This window comes from Nilaparvata lugens, chromosome X, assembly GCF_014356525.2.
Source record: "Nilaparvata lugens isolate BPH chromosome X, ASM1435652v1, whole genome shotgun sequence".
NCBI lineage: Eukaryota > Metazoa > Arthropoda > Insecta > Hemiptera > Delphacidae > Nilaparvata > Nilaparvata lugens.
Window position 1 is genome coordinate 4,872,041 of NC_052518.1, and position 21,146 is coordinate 4,893,186.

General features: G+C 33.9%; 1 protein-coding gene across 3 annotated transcripts in view; it reads left to right on the plus strand.

The window, feature by feature from the left end:
* LOC111044482 overlaps nucleotides 1–21,146 on the plus strand; it is a 114,800-nt gene that overhangs the window by 7,796 nt on the left and 85,858 nt on the right. For all 3 annotated transcript variants that reach the window (XM_039442276.1, XM_039442277.1, XM_039442278.1), the window contains exons 3-7: nucleotides 526–728; nucleotides 2,826–3,064; nucleotides 7,177–7,309; nucleotides 10,523–10,688; nucleotides 14,125–14,228. In XM_039442276.1, coding sequence (XP_039298210.1) covers nucleotides 526–728; nucleotides 2,826–3,064; nucleotides 7,177–7,309; nucleotides 10,523–10,688; nucleotides 14,125–14,228 — 845 coding nt within the window. The remainder of the gene's footprint in view (nucleotides 1–525; nucleotides 729–2,825; nucleotides 3,065–7,176; nucleotides 7,310–10,522; nucleotides 10,689–14,124; nucleotides 14,229–21,146) is intronic.

The window sequence follows — 21,146 nt, forward strand, 5'->3', positions numbered from 1 at the left end:
AACGTGGGAACTTGCAATATCAAAAAATATGGAGCGGTTTGACTCAGAGGTCGCGCTGATAAGCTAACGCTTGGATAAGTTAAGAATCATGCGCCTGCAACTCCCGTTGGAAGGGTGACCGCTTGAGCCAACTCTTCTGAATACGATCCATGAGTTGTAGAATCGCATCCCGGTAGTTCGGAACCCACCTGAAGCTGTAGGGTCCACTCATCTGTCATTATCATCCGCTTCATTACCCACGCACAAACCTAGAGCTCATGTAGGCATCACCCTCAGCAAAAAAAAATTCTTGAAATGAGTAGACTGGAACAGAGGAGAATGATACATCTGAAATTGAATTGAATATTAAATTTGATGATTCTGTTTTTTTTTTTTATTCAATCATAGTTATAAATTTGTTGGATTTTGATTTTCTTGATTCAATCATAGTAATAAATTTTCTATTGTACTACAAGGAGATAAGAATTTTTCTTCAGATTTTTTTCATCAAACACCCTTTAATGATAAAAATTTATATTTTTGCAGATCCATTACGACCTTCCATATCATTCGACAAACTCATAGAGAATAATACTGCGATTGTTGGGGAGATCTATCATCATTTCGACAACATACTAGTTCTTGATAGGGAGATTATCAATAAAATTGATAAGAAACACTTGCAACACTTGGTGGTATTGTGTGGGGATTGTCTAAAAATTGATTTTAGACGTGTCACTTTTATAGAGGTATGTATTATGAATTAAGTTAAATACAATTTCTTTATTCCAATTCCAATATGAAACACTGTACAAAATAAAATAGAATAATCATGGAATAATTATTTCCCCGCGCGTGGAAAGAGTACCTAATCTATACAGGTAACAATAGTGTGAAAACTACAATCAATAACTTAAGCTTGGATAAGAAATAAAATATTATATGAAATCAAGTTTAGCCTTTAAAAAATATGTTAAATAGTCAGACTGTAACAACGACGTTTTACATAGCACAAGTACCCGACTCATAATACTTCATCTTCTGGTAAATGAATCGAGGAGTAATTATCAAGTTTTTCTTCATTTGTTATTGTTGTTTGAAGGTTTTCATGACCATTTGGAATACTTAGCGAAGGGCTACGCACTGATACTACGTTCTGTCTAGTCTCGGCCAATCACAGTCGAGCTCAACCTCCATTGGTCAACAGCTAATGGCCAATCGTACAGCTTCACCCATACTATATAATTCTGTTGCTGAATGTTGAAGTATTCAGTTTACTAGATATTTTTAATGCTGATAAAATCTTATTCTAAAATTGTTTTCAAAAATTAGTTATTTTGACAATAAGTTATAAATAAGTCGTTTTGAATGAAAAAGACTAAGAAATTGTCAAATAAACCACAGATTTATGTGGTTTAAATCTGTGGGCTAAGAAATTGTCAAATAAACCACAGATTTATGTGGTTTAAATCTGTGGGCTTTTTTGACAATTTCTTAGTCTTTTTCATTCAATATGAATAATTACCACAATATCAACTTCTCAACTACACAAAAAAAAATAAGTCGTTCCAATTGGAAATGGATATCTACAACAAGATCATCTTCACAAAGGCACAGGATTGTCAAATTTGCTGATATCATAGAAATTTCCCTTCGGCCATTCTAAAATTACGAAGATAAGTGCATTACTTGATTGGTTCGCATTGGTGATTGGCTGATTGAATGTTATCGGGAAGAAAATAAGGTTATGTTCCAAACTTCGCTGTTATCTCAAGTCAATTATTGTATATTACTGTCGATTATTGTCGATCATTACTGTGTTTGCCGGGTGAGAGTGTTTGCACGGCACAGTATGAGCAAAGATGATAGTAAATCTTCAATCTAAAATAAGCCAGATAGTAAAATGACCCAGCGGCTGAAGAAGATATTTTGAACATATACTGGAAGTAATAGTTCATTTTGGAAACGGCTTGAAAGTATAAACTAGTTGTGTTTTATATGAAAACGGCTTGAAAGTAGAAACTAGTTGTGTTTTATATAATAGTTATTTGTATATCTAGAGTGAAAAGTATGACTTTTTCTCCTTGTGGGAAAAAGTTTGAAGCCGAGGGCAGCAATTTTCCTGAGGGAGAAAAAGTACTTTTCGCTCGTGATGTACACAACATTTTTCCTCCATCTACATTTTTTTATAGAAACTGCAAATAAAATCATTCCAATAACTTACAAATTGGTGACAATGATTCCTAACAACATAACCTAAATCTAAAACCTAAAAACCGGTCGTCTGATTGGCACTGCCGATTGCGCTATCTATCGGCAAAAGTTGTAACAATTATATCAGCTGGGCAGCTACCAAAAATGGCTGACTCCAGATCACGCGGTTCAGATTTGAATTGCAGATCAAAAATATTTGTTGGCTGGTATTTTGAATAGAATAAAATATTTTTAAAATTTTATGAATTTTTATCGTCTACTAATATTAAGAATATAATAATTATCATACAAACATATATTTCATGAGTTGATCAAATTTCTTGTTGTGGTATTGAATTCAGTTGACTCAATGACAGACACCTCTATTATGCTTTCTCATCTGAGCTTAGACCTTCTAACCTATTACCATGTAAGTTTCAAAATAGAGATGCTCCCCATGTTATTTAAATGGAGTCACTTTTCCTCCCTAGGGAGTTTTTCTGTTTTTTACTACCGAGAGCGAAAAAGTGACACTTTAGTATTAGGTTTCAGGGAGTAAAGTAAGTACTTTAGACAGTAGGTGGAGGAAAAAAATTTTGAAATAAGGAACTATGGAATAATTTCTTAATTAATTAACTCTTAATCAACTACAGGTGACAAAGAAGCATCCACATACCATGTTTATCGTGCTGGGGATGGATGATGGATTTCTGAATCTATTTTCTATAAAGCACAATCATCACTTTGACCATAAATATGAGCTGCTACAGAGTATTCCTCCACCCAGAGTCAACTCATTCTATCCAGTGGATGGCAAATTCTTTACAGAGTCCGGGCATATCTTTTTCTATGTCGTTTATACAAAATCCAATGGAGAGTCATCGGAGTCAATGTGAGTCATGTTTTAGTTTTCAAAACTATTTTCTCCAACTTCAGTTGGCTATTGAAGGTGTGGAGTAATTAACCTGCTCGTGATGTTAATTTTAGTGGCAGAGGAGATATGAATATGAATACAAAAGTGGAGGTATTCTCCATAATCTTCCAGTTATTATCCAGATTTAACCAAAGAGTTTGAAAATAGTTTCCGTCACACACAGGAAATATTCTTACAGGGTTGATATAAATGATTTTCATTTCTGTTTCCTAAAAAATCTATCAGGTATTGAATGAATACGATATGAGTATCAATGATTGCTAAAATTAGCATAGGGTGAAATTTCAAGACCGAATCCTCAAGGATATCCCGAGAGGTATCAGACTAGACCATGAAGATGACAAATCTTGTGAACTAGAGTTGATTTGTATCTTTCTAGTCACAACCTGACTTCAATTATTCGAAAGACTGTTACTTGAATACCACAAGTCCAAAATTGCTGTGATTCCAGTTAGTAACTGTTAGAATATTGGAAAAATAGCTCCAGATAAAATTGTAGTCACTTTAGAAGCTCTTTTTTTGCTCTACAATCTGAGATCAGGTAGAGCGCTCTATCTCATATTCCAGATACACCTGACAACAATGCTCCTTGTATTGTGAAAAACACCTAGTTTTCAGCTTCAAGCATCATCACCAACTACATTGTCCTCACATTGATATTTCGCATAACGACATAAGTTCTTGAGATTATGTTCTATGAGAATCACCCGTAAGATACACTTCATTTCAGTATTTCCTAGTGGAGAGGCGCGCTTAAGGACACCTCAAGGATCAAAATTTCAAACACATAACTTTTGACACAATGCTCAGATTTCATCGTACTACACTTCATCCTTCTCGGCTCGTCACGACGGTTCAAAATCATGCATAATACGTCAAATTTGGTCGAAAAATGGAAAATTTATTGTTGAGTGCACTTAAGCCCATATTCCAATACACAAAAAATGACCAATTTCTATATTAAAAGTTGCATGTCTTGTGAAATACTTCTGATAAAATTTCCAAATCTAGTGAGAATGTGAAAATTGTCCCCCTCTACCCACTTCAATAAATAATACTTTCGATTCCAAATAAATTTGGAAGTTAAGATTTTAAAAATGGCGATTTCAGTTTTTACATTTTTTTCGTAATTTTACTGTTGATCAAGAGTTTCTAAAACGAGTCTGATAAATCATAGAAACTTACGATTGATTACAAATTGTGGATAAATTCATCCTCTACGAGCTCAGTTGCCTAAAATCCATCTTGAATCACTTTTCGCTATCATAGAACTGCCAAAACCGTTAATATGAGAAAAATATCTACAATTTCCGGATTTTCTTCAACAATCAAATCTCACTTTAAGAACATATTTTTCCATGAATTGCTTACAGCAGATGAAATAGAAAATTCTATTGTACATTTCAAGATCATGTAATAATTTTTATAATGAGGGGTTACCGAGATACTTAGCTTTGAATATAGAAATTGGTCATTTTTTATGTATTGAATATGGGCTTAAGTACCTACACTCAACAATAAATTTTCTATTTTTTGACCGAATTTGACTGTTGATGCATGATTTTGAACCGCCTTGGCGAGCCGAGAAGAATGAAGTGTAGGACGATGAAATCTGAGCATTGTGTCAAAAGTAAATTATAAGTGTTTGAAATTATGATTTTTGAGGTGTCCTTAACCGTGCCTCTACTAGGAAATACTGAAATGAAGTGCATCTAACGGGTGATTCTTACCCATGAACTTATGTCATTGTGCGAAATATCAATGTGAGGACAAAGTAAATGGTGATGATGGTTGAAGCTGAAAATTAGGTGTTTTTCACAATACAAGGAGCATTGTTGTCAGGTGTACCTGGAAATCCTTATGACATAGAGCGCTCTACCTGATCTCAGATTGTATAGCACAAAAATACGCCTATAGGGATTTTGAAATATACATCTAAATTGTAACAATCGGAAGATATTGTTGATCAAAAACTAAAATTCATCAAAATTGATTTTTTCTTCAAATTTCAATCATTTTTTAAAAATAATAACTAAGTACTCATTGGAGATAGAGAGTTCCGAGTGATCTCATTTTTTTCAGAATTTTATAATCTGGGAGAGATTTGGCAGAAATAGCTGAAAACTGGAAAATGAGCCAAAAATACGAGATTTTCGGGCTATCCTGTATCTAGCACAAGGAAATCATGCATGAAGAAATTGGTTCTGGACTCCTCTTATGGATTGTATCCAAATAATATATTAAAAAATCAGAACTACAATATAAATTGCAAGCACACCCCCTTTTTTTATGTCTATATTGACTGGACTGATAGTATCATCCATAAAAACGTAGGGCATTTACGATACCCATCCCTAGTAAAGATATACGCGCCGCAAACATGAGCAATTCACTTTTAATCAGCTGATGCCAAGCTTTTTATATCTATATCTTATACCGTTTCTGTAAAAATACAGATATAGTCAGCTGATTAAAAGTGAATTGCTCATGTTCGCGGCGCGTATATCTGTACGCACCTTAAAGGGAGCCAATAAAAATGGTTCAGACCGCTGCGATTTTCAGGAAAATCACCTCGTCAGTCCTAGTGATGAATTGCTAGCATCTTTTTCAAGGTTCATCATAAACCATTATCTATAAATAATATCCATGCTACTCATTCGACAAATGCTGATTTGAGCACATACTTGTGACTGACGTCACAAACCTGTTAAGAAGCAAGCACTATAATAATATCTCGCTCTATTCACTCACTCACTCACTCTCTCTCCTAGCACTCTCGCTTCTCACACTGTACTGTTTTTAGCCCTTGCCTGGCTAATGGGTTGGGCTACCAGATCAGACTCCGGCAGCCTCTTAATGATGAGACAACCTAAATTTAGTTCACAAAACTGTTCTCTTTGATATATTGTACAGACAATTTCATTTCAAGCTCTTTTATTCATCATATTACCTTCACTATACCAAAATTATACCTGTTTTTCGTTCGTATTCATCACATCTCCTTTATTGCACCAATCTCTCACATTTTTTTGAACGGAGAAGAAATTTATGCGGATGGCTTCCAATGAACTGTTTGTGGACTTGAAAACTATAACTTCACAAATAGAACAGATGTAGATGGATTCAAGTTTCTGTTCTTGTGAGCTTGACTTCAAGTTTGAAAAACACATTCATTTTATATAAAACTTGAATTCTAGAAGACTTGACTAATTAAGATAAAGAAATATTTTGAAAATATATATTCAGGTTTATCATAATCATAATTATTTATAATAATTTATAAATATTTTCACTATTTGTTTGTATGTTTTAATACTGTAATAGTACTTAGTTTATATTTTTATCAAATAGCCTATCTTTGTAAATATTGCCACACCTGTAATGTGAAAAATAACCTTTGTTTTTAATTTTTGTTTCTATTTCTGAGTCATCTCATTAAATAGTCAGTATTATAATCCTTGTCCTTATTACATCAGATAGCCATTTATTATTGTTTTTTCATATAGACATATTACATTTATTTCTGCTACTTTTCTTTTAGATTACCCAACTCCAAATCACAACACCCTCCCCCCTCCCATGTCAAACATTTCATTTAGAAATTGTTATTACACAAATTATATCTCATCCTTATATTAATTAATCATATGTATTCCATTGGATATTTTCACTATTTGTTTGTATGTTTTAATACTGTAATAGTACTTAGTTTATATTTTTATCAAATAGCCAACCTTTGTAAATATTGTCACACCTGTAATGTTTCCCATCTGCTTCCTGTAAATATCAGCTTCAGTTGCCACTGAAGATGTTGCCATAGGCAACGAAAACTAGTTTTGGTGAATAAAAATGTTATAGTGGAATTCTACAACATCTTTTTTCCTTTCTTTATCTTAATATGGAGAAGTTCCACAATATCTCTGATAAAAGTGTTAAAGTTAGACTTGACTAATGCAAACGCCACTTGATTGATGAATTAAATTCAAAAGATTATCTGACAGAGAATAGTGAATTCAAAATAACCTGTTCCATCAAAATTCACAGTTGAATTTGTATGAAAACTGTTACAGACTCTTCAAGCTGAGGAAATCATACCTTGACAAGGAGTACAGTAATATTCTTACACATGGTGCAAAGTCAGTGGCTTCATTCAGTTCTGGAACGTCTCAGATAATTATCATAGCTGAAGCTACTAATAGGAAGGTGAGATTACAGAGTGTGAGGATAATAGGTACATATTAACATAGAGAAACAATAGCGTAAGTAGATATCCCATGGTATAGGGAATTTATGTCGCAACTTTTACTGTTATTTCAAGCCGATTACTGTCGATTATTGTCAATTTTGACTGTTTTGTTGGGGTGAAAGTGTATGATCGGCACAATTTGAGAGACTACCTGCGTCACACACCATTTTGGGAGAGAAATACGTGAACTATCGGCTTGAGATAACAGTAAAAATTGCGACATTAACGCCCTATACCATGAGATATCTACTTATGCTATCGTTTCTCTATGATATTAACTAAGTGGCATGACAGTGCCATTGCAACAGCAGTGGTAATATTGCATCTAGAATTTATTCTCTCTGTTTGGAAATTCCAACAATATCTTTATACTGAAGATGATGCCCACATGAGCACTAAGGCTTGTGCGTGGGTAATGAGTGAGAGGGATGATGATGAGAGATAATGACTACTTTTCAGATGATCGGGACTGACGGCTCATCATCTCCTCCGAAAGACGGGAAATCTACATACCTTCAGCGTTCAGTACGAAACCTGCTTTACTGAGGACAGACCATCAGTCTGTTCCATGTTTAATCAATTTTTTTGCATGAAATAATCAATTTGAATCAACTTGGTGAGGGTATAATTAGCGAACCAGCAAATTCTTCGAGTATGAAGCTTTGATAGTTTCAAATTGTGCACAGAATTTTATTCAGAGTGATTGAGTTACTTTGTGATGAAGGGCCGGCTTCCGAGCTCGGCATTTGGCCAAGTCCTACACTTAAAACAGCTGCAGTCAGAAAATTAGCTTTCCAAAACGGGGCATAGTCGCAGTTTTTATAACAGTAGTCACAGTTTTTATTTTCTTATTTCTATAATTTGAAACGTTTTTCCTTGTTGAAATTAAACATTTCTAAATAATTAAAAATAGTTGAAACTTCACACTATTTTCTCTTTATTTTACTTTGTAATCAATTTTCTAGTTTTTCGAAATTTAATTTTCGCCACACTGCACAGAAAGCAGCTGTTCTCTAGTCCCTATGTAGATCTGAAAGACATTGTTTGCAGACGACTCTCGTCTGACGTCAGAACAGGTTTCTTTCCGGCCTAGGCCGGAAAGAGTACCCTTTCCAGCCGCTAACATGGAACTAAGAAAGGTGATCAAAAAACAGCTAATCAAAAAACTTTTCATTATTTGTGTTCATTATTCAATAATTAAAACATTTATAGACTAATAATATCATCTTATTGTCATTTGAAAGAATAAAAAAGTATAAACTCAACCTCCCACATAATTGAACATCATCTTTCAGGTTATTTCGACAAATCAGAATCAAAAAAAAATATTTGGACAATTTCTTGATATTCAGATTACCTCAGATTTGCTAGAGCTATCACCTTCCACTTCTTCTTTCGGAAGTGCTTAGTAAACAATTATTATCATATATACATATTGTTTATTTTTGTGTGTGGCGAAAAATAGAGTTTGCACCACGGGCAAAAATGTTTTTCCGGCTCTCAATCTTTTCTAGTCCTCGGCCTACGGCCTCGGACTTGAAAACCGATTTCGACCCGGAAAAATCTCATTTTCTGCTCTAGGTGCGAAATATACTATTAAGCGTGGACTGCGACTACGCCCCGTTTCGGAAAACCAATTTCCTGACTCCAGCTGTTTAAAGTCTAGAACTTAGCTAAATCCTGAGCTCAGAAGCCAGCCCTGAATGTGTCCAATATTTTAAGTATGTTTAGTATGCTAATATTGTAATATTATCAAGTGACCAAACTCATAAGTATGATAAGTATTGTAATTATCAAGTTGTAAGCGATCATAAAAATATAATACAAAATCCAGAAGCATATCAACAATGAAGAATAAATCTATATCACAACTGAATTGAATCAAAACATATCTCCTATTCGGAGTATGATCACTATTTCCTCTATTCTATTTTGTTTAATTTTCTAGTTTTTTTTTTTTAAATTCAATTCAAACGTGACTATGATAATGACTGCTACCTACTACGCCCCGTTTCGGAAAGCCAATTTTCTGACTCCAGCTGTTTTAAGTCTAGGACTTAGCCAAATCCTGAGCTCGGAAACCGGCCGTAAGAAGTTAGAGTGCGATTTATTCGTTTATTGTGAATACATTACTAATCATAGTATGAATATGGTTGAGATATTGTTCATTGTGAATGCAATTCACAAATTCACCGATCATATATTATAAATAATGAGATAGAGCCGAAGGCTTGGCCCGAAAATTTAATTTCTAAAAATAGCTGTACTATAATAATACTTGTGGATAATAGAAAATAAATATGTCATTGTAAATATTGTTCCCGAACCGAAAACTGTACATATAGCTCTGGACATGTATGATAAGTTCATCGGTTTATTATTGAAGATGATTATTTATTGTTCAAATGAGTTCAAATTATCATTGTATCTCTTCATTTTATAAAGAATTATTTGTATGTTCGATTAATAAGTAAGAATAATTTACTTTGTATCGATGTGTAGTTCATCTCTAGGCCTATAATAATGATTCAGGTTTCTCAAATGAACTGAATCTGATAAGATTCCAAGCATAGACGGACTACTGTGCTATGAGTGACTGATATTTAGTGCTAACTTCCCAGTTGCCTTATAAAGTTTATTGAGTGCTATCGCATGACATTGTGTAGCCCGTTCACTCTGTAGCCTACTGTGAGAACTTTGACAAAAACTAGAAGATAAGGATGAGATATAGATTAAATAATAACTGTCAACTCCGGCTGACAGCTTCGGCTATGCCTAAGAATTTTCGGATTATTATGAACTATGGTATTGATTGTTGACGAATGATATTGTATTTAATTTTATCTTATTTTGTATTGTTTTTTGAAGTGAAAAATAAATTCTTTATCTATCTAATGAGATAGAGCCGAAGGCTTGGCCCGAAACTATTGTTCTCTCAAATTTTAATACAGAATAACATTCACAAATAAATATTTTATGAATAACTAATGAGTTTATGATTTGTGACAAGTCACAAATAGTCACTGTTCCTTGTTTCAATTGAGTGCTTAGGTTATTCAATTTATCTGAATATGGAATAACATTTAGATTTACCAAGGAATAGATTACAAACAGCAACTGAGAATATATGAGTTTTGACAAGAGATGTCAGTCTCTGTTCCTTGTTACAGGTGAGTTCTCAAGTTCTACGATTTTCTCACTCGAAAAAGAGACTGGAGAGAATCCAATTACTGGAAACAAAACGGCCGGAGAGTGTAAAACATTTCCGAGCTTTTGAAAGCAACTTTGTGCTTGTTTGCGAACAGACTTCGCCCAGCACCATCTATTGGTGGAATGGTGAGTTAACATACAGTTCCACATTGCTTCAATTCTTTATTGATCATGAAGGAAATCATATTTACAGTAGGGATGGGTATCGAAAGACAAAACATCGATGTTTTGAACATCGATGTTTTTCCTCCTGAACATCGATAAGTGAAAAACATCGAACAGTAAACATCGATGTTTAAAACATCGACGTGTTGCCGTACATTTTACGGAAGATTATTATATCCTTAGAGTAACTCAGATTTTGAAATCAATTTCCTTTTTCATGTACATGTAAAAGAAAGGGACAGAGCTTTTAAAAAGTAGTTAACAATAAAGGAATATTATTGATTGGCAGCAACGAAACTGAAAGTTAATAAATTGTTTGTAGTTGTAGGTAATCAGACTCTACGTTATCAATGGAGATTAAATATCAATCTCCATTGATAACGTAGAGTCTGATTACCTACATCGATTGATATTTAATCGAATATAAAAAAGAAAATCCAATGATCTAAAATATTGTTTTATAGATTTGAATATTTGTTTAGTATAAGAGAAATTAAGACGGTATTATTATTTTGTCCAAATCTCGAAATACTTAAAAATACAAAAAAAACTAAAGTGACTACAATTTTATCTGGAGCTATTGTTTCAATATTTTAACTGTTACTAACTGGAATTACAGCAATTTTAGACTTGGTATTCAAGTAACAGTCTTTCAAATAATTGAAGTCAGGTTGTGACTAGAAAGATACATCAACTCTATTATAGTTCACAAGATTTGTCATCTTCATAGTTGAGTCAGAAACCTCTCGGGATATCCTCGAAGATTCTGTCTTGGGATTTCATCCTAAGCTAATTTTAGCAATCATTGTTACTCATAATCGTATTCATTCAATACCTGACTGTTTTATCAAGGAAATGAGAATGAATAGAGGTGTTTTTATGGCTATCTACACTCCATACTATACAAGGACCTCTATTCCAGAGCTAGATTAACAATTGGTATTAAACGTATGTTGAGGAAAGCACTTGTAATAAGAAAAACTCTTTCTCCCTAAGAAACGAAAAATCCGACCACTTATTCAATTATAAATAGGCATCTAACCTTGACAAGGGCCACAGTTATGTAAATCTTCAAGAGTATCCAACAGTCTCACATAAAAATACAGAGAGCCTGATTGAAAAATTCCTTTTTGTTGGGAAAAACATCGAATGACCGATGTCTGGGTAAAACCATCGATAAGTGAAAAACATCGAACAGTAAACATCGATGTTAAAAACATTGATGTTTGATGTTGAAACATCGATGTTTCTAAACATCGATGTATCGATACCCATCCCTAATTTACAGCTATTAGGAAACTTACTTATATCGATTGAGAATAATATATATTAACAACTCCATCAACATTCTTGTGCAATGTCCAACACATGGCTTCAAATGTACGTATTCACGTACATTTTCATGTATGTTTTGAATAGAAGTTTGAGATTGATGAATGAAATATACACGATACGTCATAATAAGGATATTCATCACGTTTCTAATAGCATCATTCTATCACGCATCGATAAATGCATATAGTGAGGTCCACGTTATAATGGCAGTGTATGATTGATAATAGTGTTGTTATCCTTGTCTAACATGCAACAAAACAGATAGCACTATCTCTCTCTAGCTTTGCAATGTTGTCAGTTGGCCAGAAATATTTTATTTTACTTTTGACAGTGACTGTACAGAAGTAGACAAACAATACTCAGCCGCCATGTTCTATTTTGATTTATAACAAAATTATATAGTAGAGGATTCGTATAATTAATTTTAAATGTATTTTTGAATAAATGGAATTATTTTTAGATATTACTGTATGAGAAACACAAATTATACTTAAAATGCAACTTTGAAAGTTAATAACTTTGAGACCATCCTAGACTTCAGTTTACCGGAATAGGTTAGGCCTACACTGGTACCGGTGTAAATAATATTGAAAGGTTATTTCATCATTATTTCCATTCAAATTATCTCATTATAGATAGAATTTCTATTTTTCTATTATTTTTAAAAGAAATTGGAATAGAATACCTAGCGAAAAACTCAATTGCTGTTGTTTTGAAGTTCAGATTGGTGAATCACAGCTTTTCAAATTAGCCGCCATTTCAGGCTTGTAAATCTGATAGTCGCTTGATGCTAAGTCTGGGCTATACGCCAGATGGTCAAAAACGTGCCATTTAAACCCGTCAAGAAGATGCTTCGTCACCGCAGCACTGTGAGGACGGGCGTTGTCACCCTTGGTCCCCTTCATCATGAATGTCGTCCATCTTTAAATTTCCTACACCAATCACGCACTGCACTGTCACTCATAAAGCTTTCACCATATACTCGTTTCATTCTACGGTGAATTTCTGCTGCGAATAACCCTTCAGCTTGCAAAAAACGAATTACACTTCGCAACTCACAATTGGCGGGAGATTCTATCATATTAGCCATGTTTATGTGTTGCTAGATGAACTGGTAATGACGACAGATGGCCGAAAACGAGTGAGATATAGTGTGAGATGTGCATAGTCAGCTGCCGTGCATTGTTGGCCAATGCCGCTCGCATTGCCATCTAGCAGCACGATCGGAAGTTGAAAAAAAAATAGCCCTCGTAGTTTATCAATCACCCAATTTTTCCAACGTTAGTTTACTAATAATTTTCGTTTTGAATATAAATTGTATTTGAGTCTCATTGGGCCCGTTCTGGGTACATAGAATGTGGTAGATTGTTCGATTCACAATTTCTAAGGTAAAAAGTTCCGCGTCCCATGGGAAGAATTTTGACAGTTTCTGTACCAGAAACCAGTTCCAGTTCCAAGTTCCTGCCCCACAGTCAAAGCCTGGTAAATTGTTACAATTCCAACTATCCGAGCTCTTATTGGTTGATTGAATTGTAGTCTGCTTGCTTCTCTGCGCATGCGCTGATAGCTCGTTTACCATAGCGTAGCCATAGAATACATAACCAACAAAATGATGTTTGATAACCATTCGTTAAATGAATTTTTCTCAATAGGAAATTTGAGAGTATTGGAATGAAAGAAATGCACTTCCAGACGGTAAGTTTTAAAAACAGCCTTTCTTCATTTACGCAGCTAGTAAACGACACATTTTGGTGTAAATGAACTTTATAAGTGCGCCCCAAAAGCTTGAACCAACGATTTTGAAATGACGTTCCATGGGAACATTTTGCACTAGTCACGTGATGGAACAATTATTTACGATTGGAACTGGAACAATTTACTGGACACAGAACGTACACACTGTTACGATGATATGTACATTGTTACGTTAAGCAATTAAGAAACATATTTGGGTTTCTATTTATTGTTTTCATTGAAAAATTGTGAATGAATAAATAAACTCTGCTATAAATACATTGAGTTCATCAACATCACAGCAACACATGTCTGATAAAATTTGCAGATGGAGAATTCCTGAAATGGCTGGATGTACCATTCATGTACGGAAATTGCTTGTTTTCAATTAAGCAAGTGAACGACCAAACTTTATTCCTCAACACACTGCAAGTGAGTACGGTACTCCAGTATTTTCTACACTCAAAACAAAGTTCTATAATTTATTAAATTTGCTATTCAACTGCAGATTGAAACATCATTTCCACTCACAATACTAGTTCATGATTATGGTTGAACAATAGTTCAATAAATTCAATAAATAGTCGATCAATATTTTACCGAGCGAAGTGAGGTCTAAGATTCAATTCGACGGTTTTGCATTTCTCTTCATGTTTAAATGTTTATGTGTTGAGCATTTACGGCGAAACGCAGCAATAGATTTTCATGAAATTTGACAGGTAATCACTTATTTATGAAAGGCCTCTTGTCACTTAAAGTCAATTTTTCAGCAGCTAAAAAAATGTCTCTTATATTAATCCATTGTTGATAATTCCAGTTTTTTCAATTCCAATTATTATTTCAATCACATTCACATACATATATTCTGCTCACAAAATGTCAAATCAATTTCTCACATAATTATTAACAATATAAAATACTGACATGAGGCCTTTCATAAATTAATGTGTGATAAGAGCCCTTTCAAAAATAAAGCTTTTTATCACAACTGGAAGTGTTTTGTTGTTGGAATAATACACATATTTTGTTGAATAATCACTCATATAATTATAAAACAAAATTTCAATAAAAGATTGGAAATATTTTTAGTTCATTGATCATTGGAAATCAAGACATTGCAACATTGTGAAATCATAACACTCCTTAATCGATAGAAGACATTTCAATTTTCTGTATCAACCATCAAAAATACAAGATAAAGTAAATAGAACTGTGAAATAGTACAATCCAATAGAAATAATGAATAATACAAATTGATACTGATAAACTATTTAATTTGAACTGATTAAAGTAATCTAGCAAAGTGTACAAAAATTGAATCAAACTTCTTGCCTTTTGCCTTTTTTCGTTGGCCAATTTTGTATATTGTTATAGAATGGTCTGAATTCAACAGGGATGTATTGAAGTGTTTTTTTTAATCATTCAATTTTTCTTCATTGATTAACCGCTTGTTATCATATGCCTGTTTGGTGGGCATTGATACAGCAGCTGATTGATTGTTCAATAAATTGAAATGTCTTTCATTGATCCCATTAATGAACTCAGATACTAAAATGCACCCTCTTTTGGAACTCTCACAAACAAACTCATGATATTTTGTGAGAGTAAAGTACTCCCGTTTACCTTTTTCGCTCTCTGGCTTTCAACAGAAGCTGTACATTTTTTATAATGCAATGTTTTATAATGCAAATAATTATTAACAACAATATTATACTTTATGAGACAGTAATAATGATTGTAAATAATGTAAGCAGCAGCTGAACATGAACATAACCTAGAACCTAGTCACGGCACGGTTACTATAGTGAGGTCCACGTTATAATGACAGTATTTCATCAACTTTATTTTTGCTATCCTTGTCTATCATTTGACAAAGCCGGTGATACTATCTTTTTCTAGGTCCACAACGATGACAATGTCTTTGACAGTGTAGAAATATAATTAATTAATGCACAGAATCGGTATCGCTATTAATTCTTCTATCTTTATTCACTGCCATTATAACATGGACCACACTATAGTCGCAACACTTCTACGCAAGCGCAACATAACAGCTGTTGCTTACTGAGCAGCGGTTTGGTTTTGTAGAGCCTCCTGTCAGTGACATGAGTCCTTTCATAAATATACGCATTCTGAACGGCTGTGTTACTAAGCATACAGACATGAGACAAGAGACCTTTCATAAGTAAACGTGCAGCTTTGCATTGAGAATTGATTTTTGTCACTTTTTAAAAATGGCTGAAAATGTGACATGAGGCCTTTCATAAATAAGCGATTCATTATGCTCCTTTTTAAATTGCGCGTCAACGTAAATAGGCCTACAAGATTTTTGGAAATTTTTAATTTCAAGGTTAATATAAAAGGAAAAGGAGCCTCCTCCATACGCCAATATTAGAGTAAAAATCAGACTACAGAATTATTCATCATAAATCAGCTGTCGAGAGGATTATAAATTGCATGCCATGACGCATGCAATTCAATATCTCAATGTAACTTGGTAAAAAATCAGCTGCTGTGTGGACTATTAATTGCATGCCTCATTGAATGCAATTTTTATGCACCATTAAATGAACTATTGATTGCATGCAATAACGCATGCAATTAATAACTGAAATAACATAGTATTGTCTCTCGACCTTTCTCTGCTTTGAACTCGGGCTGTCCTGTTGCCAGTATGTCTTGAAGGAGATTAACTTTTGATGTTGGCATTTTTGTTACACCAACCCCAACAGCCATTAGCCGTTTTCACAGCCGACACGACATACAGACAGGATTTAATCTGATGGACAGTATAAGAGGAGGCTGTGGTTTATAACTGCACGAGGTCTACTGTACACAGAACTACTAGTATAGTTCGATAAATTCATGTTTCTTTTTATAGGGCTTCTCAATAGCTTATTGAACTGGTCAAAACCGATCGTGTCTTGGAAAAAAAGAGAGGGAACTGATTATTTGAGTCATTATAGTCAGGTCTACGTTATAATGGGAGTATTTTATTGACTATCCTTGTCTATCATTCGACAAAGCAGATAGCGCTATCTTTCTCCAGCTCTGCAACGTTGCAAGATCAATTTAACAAGTAGAAATATAATTAATTGATAAAATATTCAATCTCAATAATACTATAAAACATGTATTTCTCAGTCTTCAAGTTTATATTTTCTTACAAATAAAAAATAAATGGATCATTTTAATCAAGTATGAACAGTAAGGGCCGTTTGCACAGTGTAAGTTTAAGCTAAAGCTTAAACCAAATCTGGATTTTTTCTTGGTTTAAACTAAAATTCCGTTTGCGCAGTATCAGTTTAAACTCTGTATTGAGTTAAAACTCTGGGAAAGTTTAAACCTCCAAAACGGGAGGTTTAAACCAAATAATTTGGATTAACTAGACATCTGTAAGATTTGATGGGGAAACAGCTGATAGTAAATTATTTTTCGACGGTTGTTTTTAATGCTTCTGTAGACGATTATAATTATTTAGGTTATAGTGAATCATTATTGATAGAATTGGCAGGAATTGATAGATGTTTTTAATGCGATTGATATTGATGACTGCGAAGAAATTTTGGAACTGAGAAAAATTGGACAAAAAACGAATCATTCAAATTTCTGGGATGATAGAGCATTTTTTTAACGGTTTTGCTTGAGTAAAGCAAGTGTCAATTCAGTATTTGATTGAATAAACCACTTGATAGGAAATAAGACAATTTTTATCAGTGGTCTTTGATTAGAAAACATGTTTTTAATAACACATAACTGAGATATTTTGCTTTCGAGAGATTTTTTATAAACGAGGAAGACCGTAGTAGATTTTCATAACAAAATAAGGTTTTTATCTTACATTCTAGATTATATTTTTTGGTGCCAACTAAATATAAGTTTGTTTCTAATAGTAATATAGCATTTCATCATTTTTTGAAGAATTTCTTGATCGCTTTTCACTTTTATTACCGTACAACTTACAGCTCTGTGTTATTTTGACCAGGAAATTGTAGCTACATAACCTCAAATTACTGATGGTTTGTAAACAAATAGCAAATTTCCTGTAAAAATTATCCTTCCTGATATTATAAACGATGACATTCTATTACCAACTTAACGCTAAACTAGTTTAACTTAAACTGGATTAGTAAATGCACTGAGAAAACCGATTCAAGTTTAAACTTTCAGATTAACTTAATCGAGTTAAGCAATCTATACTGTGCAATCTATACTAGGCCCTTAATAATATTAGGCCTACATCAGATATACCGGTGTCAGCTATCCCCAGAAAACAGTGGCAAATCAGAGAATCGGCAACGCCGTTCTCCCATCTTACCAAAATAACGTGAGCCTCTCCAGATTTCAAAATTATAGTATTCATGATTCAATGTGAAAGGGCTTCTCAATAGTTAATTGGATTGGCCAAAACCACGATCCTGTCTTGGATAAAAGAGTGAAATATTTTCACCATTTCAGTTATACAGTAATCATGTTTTGTAGATAATGTTGCATGAACAGATTCAACTAAACAGAGGTTTAAATAATCAATTTTATCGTAGTTGGTTCTATAAATAATAGTTTACATGATCAATTCAATCATAAAAATCGATTACATATTTAACAGATGTGAGTTCTGATACTCTGTTATGTGGAAAGCAAATAGGGACCAGTTGTCTCAAAAAATAAAATTTGAGATATAATTTTTCCTCAATAAAGAAGACTATAAAGAACAATTTTAAAAAAATTCAGATTGATATCTTGAAAAATGACTGAGTAGGCATAACTATTCAAACATAAAAACAGGGCAATTTTATAACTCCATAACGACAACTGTTCACTTTTCTGCAACATTACATGATTGTGTTCATATAATCGACGAAAAAATCGATTCTGATCAACAAAGGAGATTTTACTGCATGATAATTGATTGAAAACTCGAAATTAGTCTCTATTATTGTCTGCCCTGAAAATTTTACTCTTCCGACAACTGGTCCCTTTTCGCTTTCCACATCACATGATATGATAATTATGTTTTCTGCATTGATTCTATTCCTCTTAGGAACAATGTTTTTAAGGCAAGTGTAAATCGTTTAGAGAAATTGCAGAGTTCTCAATCATTTATCTATGCTGGGAACATGCGGGAGAGCATCAAGCTATCCTATCAAATTGCAGACTATTAACAACCACAGTTGAAGTGCTCAATTCCCCTGATGTGGCCGCGATCTTTCTCCCATTCTTCTCCCATATTCTTCTCCCTTTCTTCTGCCATTCTTCCCCGTTCTTCTCCCTTTCTTCGCCCTTTCTTCTCCTTTTTTTCTCCCTTTCTTCTGTCATTCCTCCCCGTTCTTCCTCGATCTTCTCCCTTTCTTCTCCCATTTTTCTCCCGTTTCTCCCGAGTCATTCTTAGCATTTCTCAAAAAACCATTAGTGTTGGAATCAGTCGAGAGAAGCGGTACTGGACCATTGTGTTCCACTTCCCAGAATAACGTTTCTCCAAGCACAGATCGATTCTTCTTTGATGGCACGTGATAGATAGATACCCAGCCATCAGTCGACGTATTACAAATTAATTGCGCCTCGTCACCGGAAAAGATACCATAGTGAGAAATTCAGAGAAATTGATAACTGAGGGTTCTCCGCTTAAATCGCTATAGTGAGGTCCACGTTATAATGGCAGTATTTCATTAGCATTACTTTCCTTGTCTATCATTCGACAAAGCAGATAGCGCTATTCTTTTCTGCCTCCGCAACATGTTAGATCGTTTTTAACCAATGTAGAAGAATGATAAATCAACAAAATTATCAATCCCAATTATGAAAATCGATTGATCATGAACAAATGTATTTTTCGACGAATGAACTATAGTTGATTATTTTTAACAAGATTGAACAGTTAATATGAAGATCAGCTATCTTCTATGAAGAGGCAGTGACAATGTAGAGAATCGACAACAACGTGAACACCACTATAGTTTTAAAAATAGTTTACAAAAAACTCACATTTCTAGAGAAGGAGGTTGAAGAGAGGAATATTGCTGCTTTACCCTGTTGATGGATTAGTTCAGTCTTGAACCATACATTGGAATTTTTTATTTATTTATAATTTTTACAAAGTAGCACTGATTGGGAGAGAAAAACTAAGGATTCTCCTTGTACTATTTCTCTCCTAGATTTAGATAACATTTGAAATGTCCAAAATTGGGTTATGGTTTCACTTTCCTAAAATTTAGTCCATTTTCACTAAAAAACAACGAAAACTAAGAATTTTTAATTTTGACGGTTAAAAACAGAATAAAAACCAAAATATCACACTCAAATCACCATTAATTGGAACATTTTTGCGTAATTTGACAAAATTTAGAGCCAGAAAAAACACAACTCACTATTCATAACTAAGAAAAGTAATGAGAAGACTGTAAGGGTCAGTCTCCAAGTTTGCAATTTAGCTAAGTTCTATACTTTAAACAGCTGGAGTCAGAAAATTGGCTTTCTGAAACGGGGTGTAGTCGTAGTTTTTATGATAATCTTTATTTTCTCATTTCTATAATTGGAAACGTTTTTCCTTGACGAAATGAACCATTCCTAAATAATTCAAAATAGCTGGAGCTTCACAGTATTCTCTCTTTATTTTATTTTGTGATCAATTTTCTAGTTTTTCGAAATTTAATTTAAACGTGGACGACGACTACGCCCCGTTTCGGAAAGCCAATTTTCTGACTCCAGCTGTTTAAAGTCTAGAACTTATCTGAATCCCGAGCTCGGTAGCCAGCCCAGAATGTGTCCATTATTTCAAGTATGATATACTAATCATCTACACTTTTTGTGTAGTTGAGAAGTTGATATTGTGGTAATTATTCATATTGAATGAAAAAGACTAATAAATTGTCAAAAAACCACTGATTTATTGATAATTAGAAAGACCGGTTTCGGTTATTACACCATTGTCAATCTCTGATAAACTAAAACTAAATACAAGAGCAGCAGAATTTATACTAGTAGGCGAGTGCTGCTATTGGTCGAGGGCATGAACGCCTGCTAGCTAGGCCAATGGCAGGCGTTCATGCCCTCGACCAATAGCAGTACTCGCCTACTAGTATAAATTCTGCTGCTCTTGTATTTAGTTTTAGTTTGCTAGCTAGGCCAATGGCAGGCGTTCATGCCCTCGACCAATAGCAGTACTCGCCTACTAGTATAAATTCTGCTGCTCTTGTATTTAGTTTTAGTTTGCTAGCTAGGCCAATGGCAGGCGTTCATGCCCTCGACCAATAGCAGTACTCGCCTACTAGTATAAATTCTGCTGCTCTTGTATTTAGTTTTAGTTTATCAGAGATTGACAATGGTGTTATAACCGAAACCGGTCTTTCTAAT